Source organism: Podarcis gaigeae, assembly GCF_964106915.1.
Source record: "Podarcis gaigeae genome assembly, chromosome: 12".
Classification (NCBI taxonomy): domain Eukaryota; kingdom Metazoa; phylum Chordata; class Lepidosauria; order Squamata; family Lacertidae; genus Podarcis; species Podarcis gaigeae.
Window position 1 is genome coordinate 23,864,590 of NC_139688.1, and position 17,017 is coordinate 23,881,606.

Consider the following 17,017-nt stretch of genomic DNA (forward strand, 5'->3'; position numbering starts at 1 on the left):
TAGTCATTTCCTTTTCCTACTGATCACACTTTTCCCAGTTTTATTTCATCCAGTGGTTTGCAATAGCAGCTGGTGCAGTGTGACAAAGTTCCCAACACTACCATTGCTACAGTTTACCTGGATGGGTCTGGGGCAGGGAGCCAGGAAGGACAGTGAGACCAGCACTGTGTGGACCCAGCAGTGCAGGTGCCAGACTGACTCTGCCAGTGTGTCTACACAATCCTAACCTTGCTGTCACCCAGGTCCTTGCTGGTAATCTGTAGCAATGCCATTGTCAAACAGCAGCTGTGTGGCATTGCCACACAACACCAGCCACTACCACTGGTGTGCAAAATCCAGAACCATGGTTCTGCTCCTCTCCCAGCTTGATTGCTGACACGGAGCAATGAATCCAAACTACAAGAAAGAAGATTCCACCTAAACATTAGGAAGAACTTCCTGACAGTAAGAGCTGTTCGACAGTGGAATTTGCTGCCAAGGAGTGTGGTGGAATCTCCTTCTTTGGAGGTCTTTAAGCAGAGGCTTGACAACCATATGTCAGGAGTGCTCTGATGGTGTTTCCTGCTTGGCAGGGGGTTGGACTCGATGGCCCTTGCGGTCTCTTCCAACTCTATGATTCTATGATTCTAATTTTTCCTACAATACAGCAATGAGAGGGAATAATACTCAAAGTGAGCTATTACTAGAAAAAGTAATGGCCATGACTCCACACACTTTTCACATAGCAGTTGGGGGAGAAAGACTACATGGGCTTATATGCACTGCAATTCTAAGCATGTTTACTCAGAAGTAAACCTTGCCGAGTTAAATTGAGTTGACTTTGCAAAAAGCCAACTCAGGATCACAGCCTAAATTAGCATGGAACATGGTTCCTTGAAAAACGCTCTTCACATATTCAGGTTTAATTTGATAGCTTCAGTTTGGGGGGGTGGGGGGTGGCCAAAATTCAAAATGTTGGGGAAAGCTCAACTGCTCTTTTTAAAGTTCACTTATAAAAAGTCTCCATGGACATCCTCAGATCTCTTTCTTTACTTACCAGCAAAAATAAAGCCAAGATTTTCACTTCAGTGCTGTTCACTTTATCTTTCTGTTTTTTCCTTCCTTATTATAGTCCACTTATTCTGTTCTGCTATGAAGTCCCAGAACACACACTCTTGATACCTCTTAGATCTTTCAGCTGCCCTTCAAAGTTTACTTCTTCTGCAAGGCCTTCTTTAAACTCTACATTTCTTTACTTCTGCTCTCTGACTTACAAGAACCTGTGTGTTCCAGTATGTCCTACAGAGATATATGAGCACTGTAACTATTTTCAAAAGGAGAGTAGGGATTGTTCTTTCATCCCAGCATGCCTCGCTACAACCTGATGCCTTTTTTTTTTTGCCACAGGCACAATTTAAACCAGTTGTGAGTGCAATCCTATGCTTGTTATTTTGTTTTCTCAAAGCAATGTGCATAGGATTGTAATCTATGTCTACAAAACACATTTCCCTTCTTTCTTAAGACTGTTATAAGCTGCAGATGCAACCTATATCGTCATATCCACCGACATCATGCCTTCATTTGGACATAACATGATAATAAGCCACAGTTTATAATGAGCCATAGTTACTGGAAAAAAAATACTCACCCTCCCCTTTCTGTGGCTCAACCACAAAGAGACTGGAAGCAACAACTTCTTCATTTCAGCAAGCTGTAGTTTATCACCACATTGGAACTGCAGTTAGTTTAAACTACAGTTTATTCAAACAAACCAGGATCGGAAACCATGTTTTGCTTTTGACGTGTTTCAGTAAACCACAGTTCAAACTAAAAACACTTCAGTCCAATTCAGATGTAATGGCAACCTATTATTAGCTTATAGCAGATGCTTCCAATCAGCGGTGGAGCATATGCCCGTGCTGCCAAGGGTGGGTGCACTCCCGAGGGGGTGGGGGTGGCGCAGAGGGTGCCCTCCCAGGCACGGGATAGCCGCTCAGGTGCCACAGGAACAGCGCACCTCCCTGCAGCCAGGGGCAGAGTGAGCCACCCATGGCGGACATTCGGCGTGCTGCCCGCCCGCAACTCCCAAGCCTCCCCCAAGCTGTCAAAACAAAGCAGGAAGGTGGGGAATGCCGCTGGCAAAGTGGCACAGCTCCCCCCTTAACCCAAAAGCTCAGGGTAGGCTTGGGAGTTGCGGGCGGGCAGCGTGCCGTATGTCACCACCCTCAGTGAGGGCACCCGGGGCGATCTGCCCCCACCGCTCCCCCTTCCTATGCCCCTGCTTTCAATCTCTTTCTGCCAGCTGTGCCAGAATAGAAGGGGGTGCAGAATAGAAGGGGGGTGCCCAAGGCCCAAGCAGGCTCTTTTAATAACTTTGAACTGTGGTTTGGTGTTGTTTGAACTGGGTTTCTCTCCCTGACCACTCCAGATTTTGTTGCTGATTAGTTTAAGAATCCAGCATGAATAAGGGTTCTGGTAAGACTGAAAACTTGCTCAGCCCTTTGTGCCATTTCAGTTGGTCCTAATATAGGCATTGTGCTACAGTACCTGTGCTTTTGTATATTTATATGCCTCCTGCATATTTTCACAAGGGCACAAACTAATCCAAATACTTGGGTAACCGCAACTATTCTTTGAGATTAGATCCTCTTACGGCAACTCCCTCTCTTCCCCTTCCCTGTCCAACCTTGAACAAAAAAGCAGACTCTTTATTAGCAGAAAGAGGGAGAGTTCTTGCTTTGCTCTCCTAAACACCACACACATAGATCACGTTTTGCCTATAAAGCCTTGTTGTCTTGTGCTTTTTAATTCTGCCTCAAGTGTACTGAATCATAAAGGTCTCTGTATCTCACTAACTGAACTTGTTCCAATAAAATAGATAATCCTACAGTACCTTCATTGCACCTCTCATCCTCTGAGGCAGCCAAGGTGGCAAAACAAACAAACGAAACCAGAATACAAAATAACAAAGTTTCCCATGGGAAAATATATTTTAAAATCCTGAATTCAGCAAGAATGGAACATTTATAGATAGCTTATTGCAAATGTATTTTTAAAAAGTGGAATTTGCAGGGAATTTTTTTCTGGTCATCATTTCAGAAAACAATATTCTAACTCATTAATATCCTATATTCAGTTTGGTTTAGGAGATTAAGCATCATTCACATTTTCCTATATTAATTCAGCCTTCTCAATTTAGAAAGCATCTGATGAATGAGCGTTTAACAAATTTAGACCCCCTTTTCCTTGTAAACTATAAAAAATAAGCCTTAAGAAGCCGTTTTTATTTTTATCACTTAATCTTTGCATGATGCAAAAATTGTCATTTACTGGCTAATGATGGAGATTCATCTCTTTACAAGGGCAGAGAAGACATTTCAGGCAAGCTCTGAACAAGACAGCCCTTAGATTTTTTAACACTCTAACAGTTTTATGATTCCTCCCCCCCCCCATCTTTCTCCAAATTTATTATCTTGGGAAGTTGGAAGAAAGCATAAAAAAGTGAAGTGGTGTCAAGTCCAACTAGAAGCCACATTTTTCTTCTTGCACCTGCAGGTACAAGATTAAAATCTTGGTTTAACCATAATCAGTATACTGAAATTTCTTCTTTTTCTTTTTAGTTTGAATGGAAGGATTTCCTAAGTGGCATGCTTGTACGCTGAGTGGATTGCCAAGGTGACATTAAGCGCATATCTGATTGCACAGCCTCTTACTGGGAAAGAGTCACATTAATTGTGTGAAGAAGCTTGGATCCAGCATCCGTTTGGAGAGTTTGGCATTATAAAACTATTACTCTAAGAATGCATAGCTACAAGACCATTCATGCAAAGGTGCTGAGATGCAAATAGGGGATCGAATTGTACACATCAAGTGGATAACAACTGGATGTGATAGATTACTAACCAATCTCTTGGTAATTCATACCATGACAATATTGAAAAGGGGAGGGAAGTGACTCTTGTGTTGCCTTTTGCTTGAAAGGTTCTCAAATGGCAGAATTGTGTCAGACGTTCTCCTGAGTTTGAATTCCTGCCTAGGCAACCGTCTCTTAAAGTTCTCACCAAGAATTTTTAAAGCAACACATGTGGCTGTGAGCTTGATGACACACACACACACACACACACACACACACACAGCTTCTTCATGAGTATATACTGGCTTCTTCAGAAGCTACAAGTCAACACCACAATGGCCGTGTTCTACCTCCACTGTCTAAGGCAGTATGCCTCTGAAAACCAGTTGCTGGAAATCACATGTGGAGATAACACTGTTACATTCAGGTCCTGCTTGTGAGAATAGGAAACTCGGCTCAATGGGTCATTGGCTTGATCCGGCAGGGCCTTATGTTCTTAGTAGAGGACAGGTACCAAGTCCCTGCCCCATCTGTTTCCATGGCCCCCCATATCTGCTGGCCTTTGCCTCTATTTCCAAAGGGACACATGAAGATCACGCCAAAGGTCTATGTAACCCAGCATCTTGCTCATCTCAGATGCCTATGGGAAGCATACAACCAGGACAGGAGAGCAACAGCTCCCTCCCATTGCCGTTCCCCTTCTCTTGTCAATGTTCATGCTCCAGGCCCCATTTCAAAAGATGCTGCATATGCAATTAATCTAAAATAAGTCACCATATGAAAGCAAATTGGATATTAGCAGGGCCAGTGTTCTCCCCCCTTTCCCCTTTGGATGGAGACTTACAGGGCTACTCGTGTGAGCAAAAACACTACTAACCAAAGCGGTCGTCAGTTCCAATTCCCAGCAACTTAATTGGACAGCTACAACAATCAATGGCCTTTTAATTTACAGGTAAAGAGTTAATATAATTACTAACGTTTCTCATTAAAATGAGGAAAACAAACACATTTATACCATTTGCACGCAACGCTAAGCCAAGCCATGGCTTAGTGCCAACAAGCAAACATGCAGGCTCATGTAAAGAAGATCACGAGTGCCCAAATCCTCTGATCGTGAGTCAGAACAGCACCTCTGTATTCATACAAGCTTTTGGCTGCATCAGCAAACTCCAATATAATATACACCATAATTTATGTCCCTATAATCTCTCACTTCAACAGAACGAATTCTCTATGCATATGTATTATATACCATAGAATCACAACAGCACTCTCAGATTGTGCCTGTTAATTCACAAGTTCTTGTCGTACTCCCTCATCCTCATCACATTGGTTTCTTATTTTTAGGCTGCTCTAGCTTTAGCTTTACAGTCCTCACAAAGGCCTTCAAAGATGCAAATCATTGGAACAATCCTCACAACTTAATTGTTCCCACAACTCATCTGAATTCAGTATTATTTAACTTTGGGTCAAGTATGCTGGGCTGCATGGTTTTGGCTTGGAAAAGAGAGGCAGGCCTACAAAAATGGTTGCAATTCCTTTAACGAAAACGTCACTGCTTTTTCATCTTGCTCTTGTCTCTTTCCCAATTCGCTTCCCAAGAGTGCTCAAGAAAAGATGTGTTGGCAGAATAGCCATACCATTAAGCATCCTTATTTGTAGCAGAGCTTGCTTTTTATTAAACACCCAACCATGTCTAGAAATCTCATATAACTGATACTGTGCTGTATTAGGTCCATTCTTAACTCAGGAAACTGCCAGACTCCAGCATTTCCACTTTGCTCCATCCATTTATTAGCTATTCTTTTCAGTTTGGCTGGGAAAAGAGAGCTTCTATAAATTATGTTGTGTCAGTCTAAATCTGGAGGGTTTATTACCTCCCTCTCCTCTTGAATCCTACAGAGATTCTCTTGCATCTACTGCTCTTCTCTCAGCCTGTCACCTGGTTGGTGAGTTTATTGGTCCTGGGAAATGATATGACACAACCCAATGGAGAGCAGAATTCTAACTCCCTTATTTCTTTTCCGCTCGTCCTCTGAACTGCAAATACTTTCTTCTGCATTTTTAAGACTTCATGAACTATCCCTTAAAGCTATTTACTTTGACTCTCCCCCCCCCCCCCCCGGTGTCAGAATTCCATCCGATTGGTCTTCAGACCAATAGAGCAAAAATCCATTCCATCACACGACAATGGAGTTGTCATTTTCGCTACGGAATTTACATCCCCTTTAAGGTCAGTACTGATTCTTTTCTTCCAGGAGCTTCCAGTGCTCAGGTCAGCTGTGGGAATACCATTTTGGAAGTCTTACAGCATCCAATTATACTTGTAAGGTAGCGGCTTAGTTTAGCATTCTTGCTACAAGGAGTGCGTGATCAGAATTAACCAACACAGATCTTTGATGTGGAAATGGAATTATACCTGCCACCTCTGTTATCATTTGACAAGAATCAACAGCTGAAAAACAACAATATTTTGACAAGGATCTAATAGTTCTCAGAAACTCAGGTACCACGGCTCCTCATACAAATCTAAAGGGTAAATACAGGGCTGCTACATTTTAGTTCTAAATATGGCAGTTAAGCTAGTCAATTTGTAAGATAATTCGCCTGTCAAGTGAACTTGATGGCAAAACAGCCACTGACTTGAATGACACCAAGATTACATATATTTTCCCTCCCAAGGCATTTTATAATACTGCTGCAGGTCTGTTGAGAGATTTAATGCTCATTGACACTGGGGTAAGGTTTTCTGAGGGAAATATAATCCTACAGGCACATATGCCGGGCATTTTAAAGTAATGTGGGGAAACCCACAAAAAACACACACCATAGAACCACTTACAGATCTGAGCTATAGGTTCAGAGGTGATCACCCTGGACTAACAATTATTCTACACACATTATAGTGTGTTTATGCCAGAGGTAAAACAAAAAAACAATAACCAACCACCAAGTGGGGATATATCTTTTAAAAAAAGAAGGCCATTCCAACTTTAGAAATCCCACAAAAAGCTTAACAATCATTAAATCCTTTGCAAGCCACCAAATCTATTTTGCCTGTAAACTAGCCTTCTTCCCTGGCACAATATCACAACTGTTATGGTTACGATTATGATTTCACATATTGAAAAGTAATTCCCAGCCTCTCAATCCCTTCTGGTATAGCAGTGGTCTAGCAATACTGTCACCTCTAATGTAATATAGGGACCTAAGAAGAGTTTGCTAGATTAGGCCAATTGCCCATCCCGCCCAGTTTCCCTTTTTCACAGCTGCCAGCCAGATGCCAATGGGAGGCCTGCAGACAGGGCCTGAGGACAACAACATTCTCCTCCTGTGGTTTCCAGTAACTGTATTCAGAAGCAGATTGCCTCTGACAGTGGAGGGGGAGAACACAGCCAGCCATTGCAGGTTTGAGTCTTCCCGTTTCTTTCAATGGCCTGCTGTGTATCACAGAGGGAGCCAAGATGTCAACAACAACATAAGATTAAATAGCAATGCATATCAAATGCCTTACTGCAGCTTGCCGGTGTGTGTTGGAGAGGATCCCATGAATTTTCACTTTATCTTTCTCCATTTTGTCAATGTTCACCCACAGATCTCGGCTGGTAGAATCAAATGGGCCATATGTCCTTGAAGTATAATAATTGTGATCCATATCCTCCTGGAAGAAGAAGAAAAAAGCCAAACGCAGATTTAAAACGACTCAATTTCCAGAGGGTTGTTTTTTAAAAAAACTGTTTAGAAATGCAAGATTTATTCATTTCCTGCAGAAACTGGTAAAGTTTTATTTCCTTGTCCCATAAATTAAGGTGACTGAAGAAAAAAGAGGGGGGAAACCAGCACATTTTATTATGTGAATACTAAAACAGGAAAGCAGAGCATCAACTCAGCTTGTGATAAATCTCATTTTACAAATGGAATTTTTACATCGCAAGATGTAAAAGCAACTGCTGCAAATGCAGAAATAATTCTGCCTTCTGATGCAGCAATGGCCAATAAACGTTTTGGCAACAGCTTCCCCAAGTAGCTTCATGTGTTAGTGACCAAGCTTTTTTGTGGTGGCCCTAAAGCTCCTGTATGACATGCCATCTCCTCTCCTCCTGTAGCCTTGGGGAGGGGTGGTGCTCTGAGTGTTGGCCAGGAACCCAGACCACTTACATGTGGAGCTCCAGTCCAGGGCAGGGATGTCCAGCTCCACTGGCTCTTCAGGTGACTGACAGTTGGAGATCTGCTTCTCCCCCAGGGAGACCCCTGGTACAGCTGACCCCTAGTTTGTTCCAGATAACAATCGTTTCTTAGTTTAGATGAAATTTGGAACTATGGTCAATTGAAGACTTTCAAGTTTAACTGCTGCATGCCAAGAAAAGGGAAGAGGCTGGAGGGGAGGGGGTCAAAAGTGTACAGTGGTACCTCAGGTTAAGAACTTAATTCGTTCTGGAGGTCCATTCTTAACCTGAAACTGTTCTTAACCTGAGACACCACTTTAGCAAATGGGGTCTCCTCTCCCGTTGCCGCTGCGTGATTTCTGTTGTCATCCTGAAGCAAAGTTCTTAACCCGAGGTACTATTTCTGGGTTAGCAGAGTCTGTAACCTGAAGCGTATGAAAACAGCCACACACATGTGGTACTTTCACATATTTATTCAGCACAGTAAGCTAAAGGTAAAGGGCACCCTGACCATTAGGTCCAGTTGCAGATGACTCTGGGGTTGCGCCGCTCATCTCACTCTATAGGCCGAGGGAGCCGGCGTTTGTCCACAGACAGCGTCCGGGTCATGTGGTCAGCATGACTAAGCCGCTTCTGGCGAACCAGAGCAGCGCACGGAAATGCCCTTTACATTCCCACCTATTTATCTACTTGCACTTCGTGCTTTCAAACTGCTAGTTGGCAGGAGCTGGGACCGAGCAATGGGCGCTCACCCCGTTGCAGGGATTTGAATCACCAACCTTCTGATCAGCAAGCCCAAGAGACTCTGTGGTTTAACCCACAGTGCCCCCCGTGTCACAGTACAGCTCAGTAGTTTCTAGTAATTAATGGCTTTTAAGTAAGTTTCCTCTTTTTGCATTCTCTAAATATTTTTTAAAAGCAGCTTTGTGGTTTGTTGCTAAAAGCTGAAACTGGAGGCAAATGAAAGCAAAAATGGAGATCTGGTTTATGTGGAGCCAAAAGGACAAAGCTGCTTAATCTCATCAAAATTAGTTAATCATTTCATAGATGCAAAACTGCAGTGCTATATGCAGAACAAATCGCCAACATTCTCAGAACTGGTGTGATTCCTCCGACTGATACTATCACAAGCAAAAAAGATTGTTTACTAGCTCTTTTGACAGGCACCATCTAACTGATATGCCTCTGATTTTCGCATCCTATCCCATCACTCATCTCATACCAAAGGTAGAAGGTATAATCCATTTTTATCTGAGGCCAATGGAAATGACAATGGAGACTCATGCAAGATCATGCACAGCTATGCGAATCCACAGCACTAAACTCCCCTATGTAGTATTTCATATTCGCAAACTTGATAGCTTGATAATGAGATTTTTGAAGCTTTTCAAGGACTTAACTCTAGCACACACATCTCAAGAGACGCAGATAATAAATTTTGCTTATCTGGGGAAAAACACTTGTAATTTATTAGTGACCATTATGAAACATTGGTGCCCACTGTTTGGAAATCAATATTGCTTTACCCTTCAGGTATGGTTTTTTAAAAAATTTACACTGAAAAGTCATTTGCTTGGGCTACATGGGCCTCTAATGCACAACTGACATGTTGTACACCGTGTGCCCACTCTGAGCAGCTTCTGATCTTACATCGTCCTTAGACATCAGATGAATGCACAACTTGTGGATCATCGAGTTGAGGTCTTTTCCTTGCCTTTACATTTGCAATCCCACACAAGTGGGTCTCTACACATGGATAGCAGATCATTAGTTGAGCAGATCTGCACAAGTTCTCTTGGCTGCTCAGGAGACAGTCATGGCCAAGAGTGCACCTCTTTTTGGATAGATCAGATTTGGCCACAGTCATACATGCCTTACCTTCATCCAGATTGGACCACTCATGTAATGCATGAGATGCCTTTAAGATTGTTCAGAAAATTCAGCTTGTGAAAAATGCAGCTGCCATAACACTGAGTGAAACCAGAAAGACAGAACTTAAAACTTTGATAAAAAAAACTCCTTGTATTGGTTGTTGATCCACTTCCAAATCCAATTCAAAGGTCAAGTCTACGGGGCTTTTGCAAATATGCTCTTGGGTGGTGGATTTAATTTGGACCAAGTCATATGTTTTTAAATGATTTTAGGGTGTGTGTGTTTTTTTAAAATATATCTTACCCACCTTGAACATGACCAGCAGAAGATAAAGGTAAAGGTAAAGGGACCCCTGAACATTAGGTCCAGTCGTGGCCGACTCTGGGGTTGCGACACTCATCTCGCTTTATTGGCCGAGGGAGCCGGCGTACAGCTTCCGGGTCATGTGGCCAGCATGACTAAGCCACTTCTGGCGAACCACAGCAGTGCACGGAAACGCCGTTTACCTTCCCGCCGGAGTGGTACCTATTTATCTACTTGCACTTTGACTTACTTTTGAATTGCTAGGTTGGCAGGAGCAGGGACCGCGCAACGGGAGCTCACCCCGTCGCGGGGATTCGAACCACCGACCTTCTGATTGGCAAGTCCTAGGCTCTGTGGTTTAACCCACAGCGCCACCCGCATCCCCAGCAGGAGATACAATCCCTTTTAAAAAATAAACTTGCCACATCGCTGCTGTAAAGTCCAAAGGGAAACTTGGGCAGAAAATATGGGGAAAGTTTTGTTATGTTTGTACTTGTTTCCTTTTTGACATCTGCACATCCAGGTGACTACAGATTCTGTAACACTGCTATGTGCCAGGCAAGTGCAACTAGCCTGAATCCATGCCAGGGATGTTAGCATTATCGCTCTGATAGACAACTTGTGCTTCTGCTACTAAGATGAAGAGCCTTGGGGCCATTATCACACTACATTCCCAGATAGTTCCACTTAAGAAGCTTATAGAAGAGCAATCAGAAGATGTGCAATGTTATTACTTGGGAACAGTCAGAAATGTGCCTAGGGGACACATGGGTTTGGTTAATTCCACAAAGTTTACTGCATATACATTTGAGATATGTATCCAACACAGTTCAGAAGTTACATAGACAGAACGCAGACAGCAACATGAAAAAGGCACTTAGCAAAGGCTTGCTTTGATCCCTAAACTAGTTAAAATGTTAAGAGGAAACTTGTTTTTTAAATACATTAAATGCTTTCTTGAAAAAACAGCAAAGTAATAAAAACAAGGAACATGTAAGGAATCGTGGATCTCAGGAATAGGCAGCACCAGGAGACTTAGGCTCATTCAGACTTCCTTTTGCGCCATGTTTTGCAACACAGGTCCAGGTTTCAAAAGCTCTGTGTAAGAGCTGCTTTTTTTGTCCTGGAACTTTCCCCAGGAAAATCCATGTTTTATTGCTGAATCGGAGCAAATGGCAATCAGGTTTTTCGTGGATCACTGTTTGTTCCGATTCAGCAGTACACCATGAGTTTTCCCAGGTAAAACATGGGAACAAATAAAAAACTGCTCAGACATTGAGCTTTAAAGAGCGGATCTGTGCCTGGAAAGTGTAGCATAACAGGAAGTCCAGATCAGCCCATGCCAGAGATGGCAATTTTACCTTTGGTGCTGCCATGGCAGTCCACCAGAAGAAGGAGCCATTGTCCTGCAATCCACCGCCATTGGGTACCACAAATGCAGCTGGCTAGAACGAAGTTCTTCAATTTGCTGGTTCAATGGTTGCCAGGCTATGGCCTGTTCATATTTTTATAAACAAATAAATAAAAGGAGGGGTAAGTGGGATTTCATTTGGCCCTATATATCCTCAGACTTTATCCTGACTCCTGAGTCTGAGCAACTTGCCCACAGTGAGGAGGTCAAGTTGCTTCAGATTCTTGCTCATCCAACATATTTGTCTCTCCGTGCTAATGTCTCTCCTGCTGTACCTTCTGGCTTGCCTACTCAATGATCACCAGGGTTGACTGTTCCTCCAAGAAAAACAGCTGGGACACCATCCCAAGCAGCTTCACAGAAGCAGAACACAAGCTGTATAACAAAACATGTTCTTTCTGAATATTTGTTTTTTAAAAAATCTGCAGTTATGGTTAAGAATCGTTAAGCGATGCAAGATCCCATCTGAGCATTGTAAAAATGACGCCAAGCATTCTTCAAACAGTGGAAGCTAAGCAAAACAAAGGCTAACTAATCTCTAAAGCAACTCATGTCCGTCTGTATATGCTATGTACTGAAGTTCTCACCCTGGGCCAGCAGGGGGATACTGTAGATAGTTTTCACTCAGGTCCACATATGCAATAAGGAATTGAAAGTGACGTTCAGTGATTGGATAGTTACAGAAAGTTGTTACTGTTGACTTGTAGTTGAGCTCTATATAAGTAGGTTGGCTGAACCCTTCAACTCAGTTCTGTTCTGGCCTGTGAATAAACAAGAGCTGTTTGAAGAAGCGCTGTGTTGTCTGATATGTTCACCCACAACTTAACAGTATAAAGTCTAGTTTCACCCCTTATTATAAAAACAAACAAATAACTCTAGGGGGAAATCAACAGACACCTACTTCTTCCTTTGATTGGGTTACCCACAATCCTGCATTAATTGTGTTTTATCTTGTATTTTATTCTGTGAACTGCCCTGAGACCTTATGATGAAGGGCAGTGTCAGGACTGCCTCTAGGTCCCAGCTCACAGAGGACCAACGCCCGGTTGATGTAATGTACAAAAGTCTTTATTGAAGTTTAGTTTCCATTTCAAACTCCAGAGCGCGCAGCCCTACGTCTTGACTCTAGATCGGCGAAGTCCCCTCTGAGTCACTATCCCTTCCACACCAGTTTAAGATCCTAGCCCGGCTCCACCTCCTGCGCTGTTCCTTCCTCCTCTGGGTCCTTCTGCCCCCTGGGGTTTCCTCCTTCCTGGACTCTTCTGATGCTGACCCCCCTGAGTCTTGCCCTTCCTTCCGGCGGGCTTTAGGACCTGGCTCCCTATCCGGGCTCCCTGCTGTGCCGCTTGCCTGTACATTTGAACTTGGCGCACGCGCCCAGCCTGTAACCTTCCTCCTGACCGTTTCCCCGCTCTCCGATGTGGGCGTGGTCAAACCTGACTCATCTCCTCTCGCTGGTGGTGAGAACACTGGTCCCGATTCCTGGGACTCCCCCTCCCTACTGCGCTCTGGTGGGGAAGCTGGTCCTGATTTCCAACTGCTGCTCAGGGAGTCCCCGCTGGCCCCTTCCTCCTGGGGTTTTCCCCCTGGAGCCCCCCTTGCCCTGGCCATCGGCGCTCCCTTCTGTGAATCTTCCGATTCGCTGGAGAGGCTCGTGGAATGACTCTGGCCACTGTCACTGCCTCCATCCCACTCGGATTCCTCCTCCTCGCTCTTCATTTGCTCCCCCTCCTGTGTCTCTGCTCCTGAACCCCTGACAGGCAGTATATAATTTTAATTAATAAATAAAATAAATAAATCATAATTAATCATATTGAGTGCCCGTGGATTGTAGTAAAAGAAATGTACAGCTGTTACCTACCTTTTAAAAGAAATTATTCCATATATAAGCTTTAGAACTCACAACTGCAGTGTGCAGGATGCAGACATTAAGTTAAATGCACTCTTGAAATGGGACCTCAATCCATGCTTTTCTTTTAACAACCAGCAAATCAAATATTTAATTATAGCCTCTAGCTCAACAATCTAGGTTGCGTGTATAATAGCTGATAAACAGCTACTCAAGAACAATCAGAGTCAGTTCCAATTAATATATCATTAGAGCCAAAGGAATGAGAACTGCTTAATAAATGTAATAGAAGAAGCTTCATTTCTGACACTTCCACAAGAAATAATTTCTGAACACCTAACATTTTAAGTAAGGGGGGGGGGGGACCATATGAAGGAAAAGAGAATGAACATTGGCTCTTAAAATATTTTGTTTGTGTATCTTGATGCTTTACTTGATGCTTCCAGAACATCTTTAAGGGCAGCCCCACATACAGAGAATTACCGTATTTTTTGCCCTATAGGACGCACTTTTCCCCCCGCCCTATGGGGCGAAAAATACGGTACAATAATCTAGCCAGGATGTCACCAATACATGAGTTACTATGGTAACAATATTCCTGTCCTAGAACATCTGTAGCTGGTAAAGGTACTCCTTGCCACTGAGGCCACTTGAGCCTCCAGATAGAACACTGCATTTAGGAACAACGCCATTGTCTCAAGGGGACTGCAACCCCATCTAGAACATGCCATATACCCAATTTCTGGATATGAGAACCTCTGTCTTATTGGGATTCAACACACTGCATGGTCAGGGGAAAAAACAATGCTGTCCAGGGTTGTAAAGAATGCGGAGGGAATAATTGAGTGCACTCTTCCCACCTTGGATGAAATCTATGCTTCCAGGTGCCATAAGAAGGCTGCAGAGATAGTGCAGGATAGTGTGCACCCCGGAAATGATCTCTTTCAGCTTCTGCCTTCTGGAAGAAGGTACAGGGTCATAAAGACTAGGAGTAGCCGCCTGAGAAACAGTTTCTATCCAAATGCCATTTTGGTTTTAAACGCAGTGTAAGGTAGTCTTTATGTGAGTATATTGTATTCAATTATAGGGTATCAGAGTTTTTAGGGGCTAACCAGGCTGGGAGAGCTGGGATAGCAGGCTTGTGGGTTTTTGAATGTCTGATGTAGATTTTTTCAATTTCGTTGTTCTGTATGGGACAATGACAATAAAGATTATCGTATCGTATCGTAAGCCCTCATTCAGCTCATCACTCTTATTCCCTTTACACCTTCCACCTGTTAGGTTATTGCAGAAAAGAGGAAGTCTATAGATGCATCACAGGTCCTCATCCAGAGCTCTCTCGCATCTCTGTTCAAATTACCCCAAATCCCAATCTTTCCATTCATGGGTGCTAATCTCTTGACAAGGGGAAGATGAATCAATCATACTGTAATAAATGGTCTCATTTTAATGTTTGCAGAATGTAGCATTTAATGGTAGGAGAGGTGTTGCTGCGAATTTGTACTACCATTGAAGCATGCAACTCTTAAATGGCTACTTTATATAATAAAGTTTCCATAAACCTGTTTCTATTTTGTTCGAAAACAATCTTATCATTTCCACTGGTGGATTTTATATGTCTCAGCATGGCATTCCTATACCGTAATACAGTCTATTATGGCTAGATTTATAGACATCTTGAAGAAGCGAAGCTGACATACTGTAAAGATTTATTTCAAATTGCCCTCTGAGAGATAGGTATGCAATGCTGCAGATCTTGTAAAGCAGCTAAGTACAGGGTAAAAGGTCTTGAGCAGAATCAAATATTCAGAACTACTACAAGACAGTGCTGTGTTTGGAAGGGGTGGGAGGAGGAGACCTCCACTTTAAGTAATAAAAAAAGCTGTCAAAATAGGGTTTTTTAAATAGCCAATTGCTTTCTAGTGGACATTTGAGCTTCCGTTTGGAGAAAAACAGGATAAGTCCTCTGAGTCAAAGCAGTAGGACAGGGCTTCCCCTTCATGCAGAGAGAAAGGAGATATTTCTGGCTTAAGGGGGAACAGATTCAATTGGTTTAATCGAACAGGGAAGTTGTTTTGGAGGATCTCTGCTGGTGTAGTTTCTGAACTCAGTTTTAGTTCAGATAGTTGCAAGCCTGAACCCTCAGCTTATCAAGCGCTTCTTTGTACTGTTAATACTGATTATCAATCTAACCATTATCGTCCACTAGCATTCCTCTAAAGAATTGAAGTCTGTTGAGTTAAGCCTGTACTCTATGGTTGAACTGTATCCATCATTACTTCTCTGGGTTTCGCTTTGTTAGATTATTAAAATACATATGCAGGTACCCAATGAGGAATGAGATGCTCAGTGGTCGTGGAATGCTTTCTAAGTGAGGAGGGAACTGAGGGAGGGCAGAGGCGGAACAGAGCGGCTGGAAGCCTCAAGAGGAAGCCCTTCACGCTGCAACATTTTGTTGCTGATCCCACACATACAGAACATACTAGGCCAAGGAGAGGACAAAATATTCGGTCTTTACTGCAAAGGTCACAAGTAATCAAATGAATAGTGCTATATTTTGTAAGCATCCCACGAACTACCCTTTAGAAATTATTAGCCTTTCTTCACCTTCCTTGATTACCCCAGCTACAACAGTAAAAGGTAAAGGGACCCCTGACCATGAGGTCCAGTCGTGACCGACTCTGGGGTTGCGGTGCTCATCTCACTTTATTGGCCGAGGGAGCTGGCATATAGCTTCCCGCTCATGTGGCCAGCATGACTAAGCCGCTCCTGGTGAACCAGAGCAGCGCACGGAAACGCCGTTTACCTTCCTGCCGTAGTGGTACCTATTTATCTACTTCCATTTTGATGTGCTTTCAAACTGCTAGGTTGGCAGGAGCAGGGACCGAGCAACGGGAGCTCACCCCGTCGTGGGGATTTGAACCGCCGACCTTCTGATCGGCAAGTCCTAGGCTCTGTGGTTTAACCCACAGCGCCACCCACATCCCATAGCTACAACAGTAGTCTTGTCTAAATACAGAATGCAGACCTGTGCTTGCTTTGCCTGCAGTGCCTAGTGTCTGTGCCATAGAGGAGGGAAGGGGAACCTTTGGCCCTCCAGATGATACTGAACTACAACCCCCATCATCCCTGGCCATTGGCCATGCTTGCTGGGGCTGATAGCAGTTGTAGTTCAGCAACATCTGGAGGGCCAAAGGTTCCTCACCACTGCCATAGAGGAACCAACCACCACACAAAATTAAACCATCATGCTTATAATTGCTGAATATTATTGAATGGTCTCTCCCAATGCAAAAAGCTGCACTGTAATGACAATCCTAACTTTTACATATGCTTCATAAACAGCTGTGCCACCAGGGTTTTCAGAGAATATGAAACACTTCTGCTTCATTTTTCATGGTGGCTTCTCTTCTATTGTACGTCTAAAATTAATTTCACACTGTTTTAAGCAAGAGTGCTGTGTGATGGTCCACAAACATAAAATGAATTCTACGTCTGATTCCTTTTTCCCAACAGTGAATGTGACGGAAATATGGTAAGAGCTGACAATATTTGCAGCTTTGCCATGTGAGAAAATGCACGTT

The 17,017-nt window shown here is 43.3% G+C and overlaps 1 protein-coding gene across 2 annotated transcripts in view; it reads right to left on the reverse strand.

Annotated features, from left to right (window-relative positions):
• Positions 1-17,017, reverse strand: part of PLXDC2 (plexin domain containing 2) — a 234,961-nt gene that overhangs the window by 99,627 nt on the left and 118,317 nt on the right. For both annotated transcript variants that reach the window (XR_014556587.1, XM_083704951.1), the window contains exon 3: positions 7,347-7,493. Coding sequence is in view for 1 of the 2 variants with exons in the window: in XM_083704951.1 (XP_083561077.1) it covers positions 7,347-7,493 (147 nt within the window). In the remaining variant the exon portion in view is untranslated. The remainder of the gene's footprint in view (positions 1-7,346; positions 7,494-17,017) is intronic.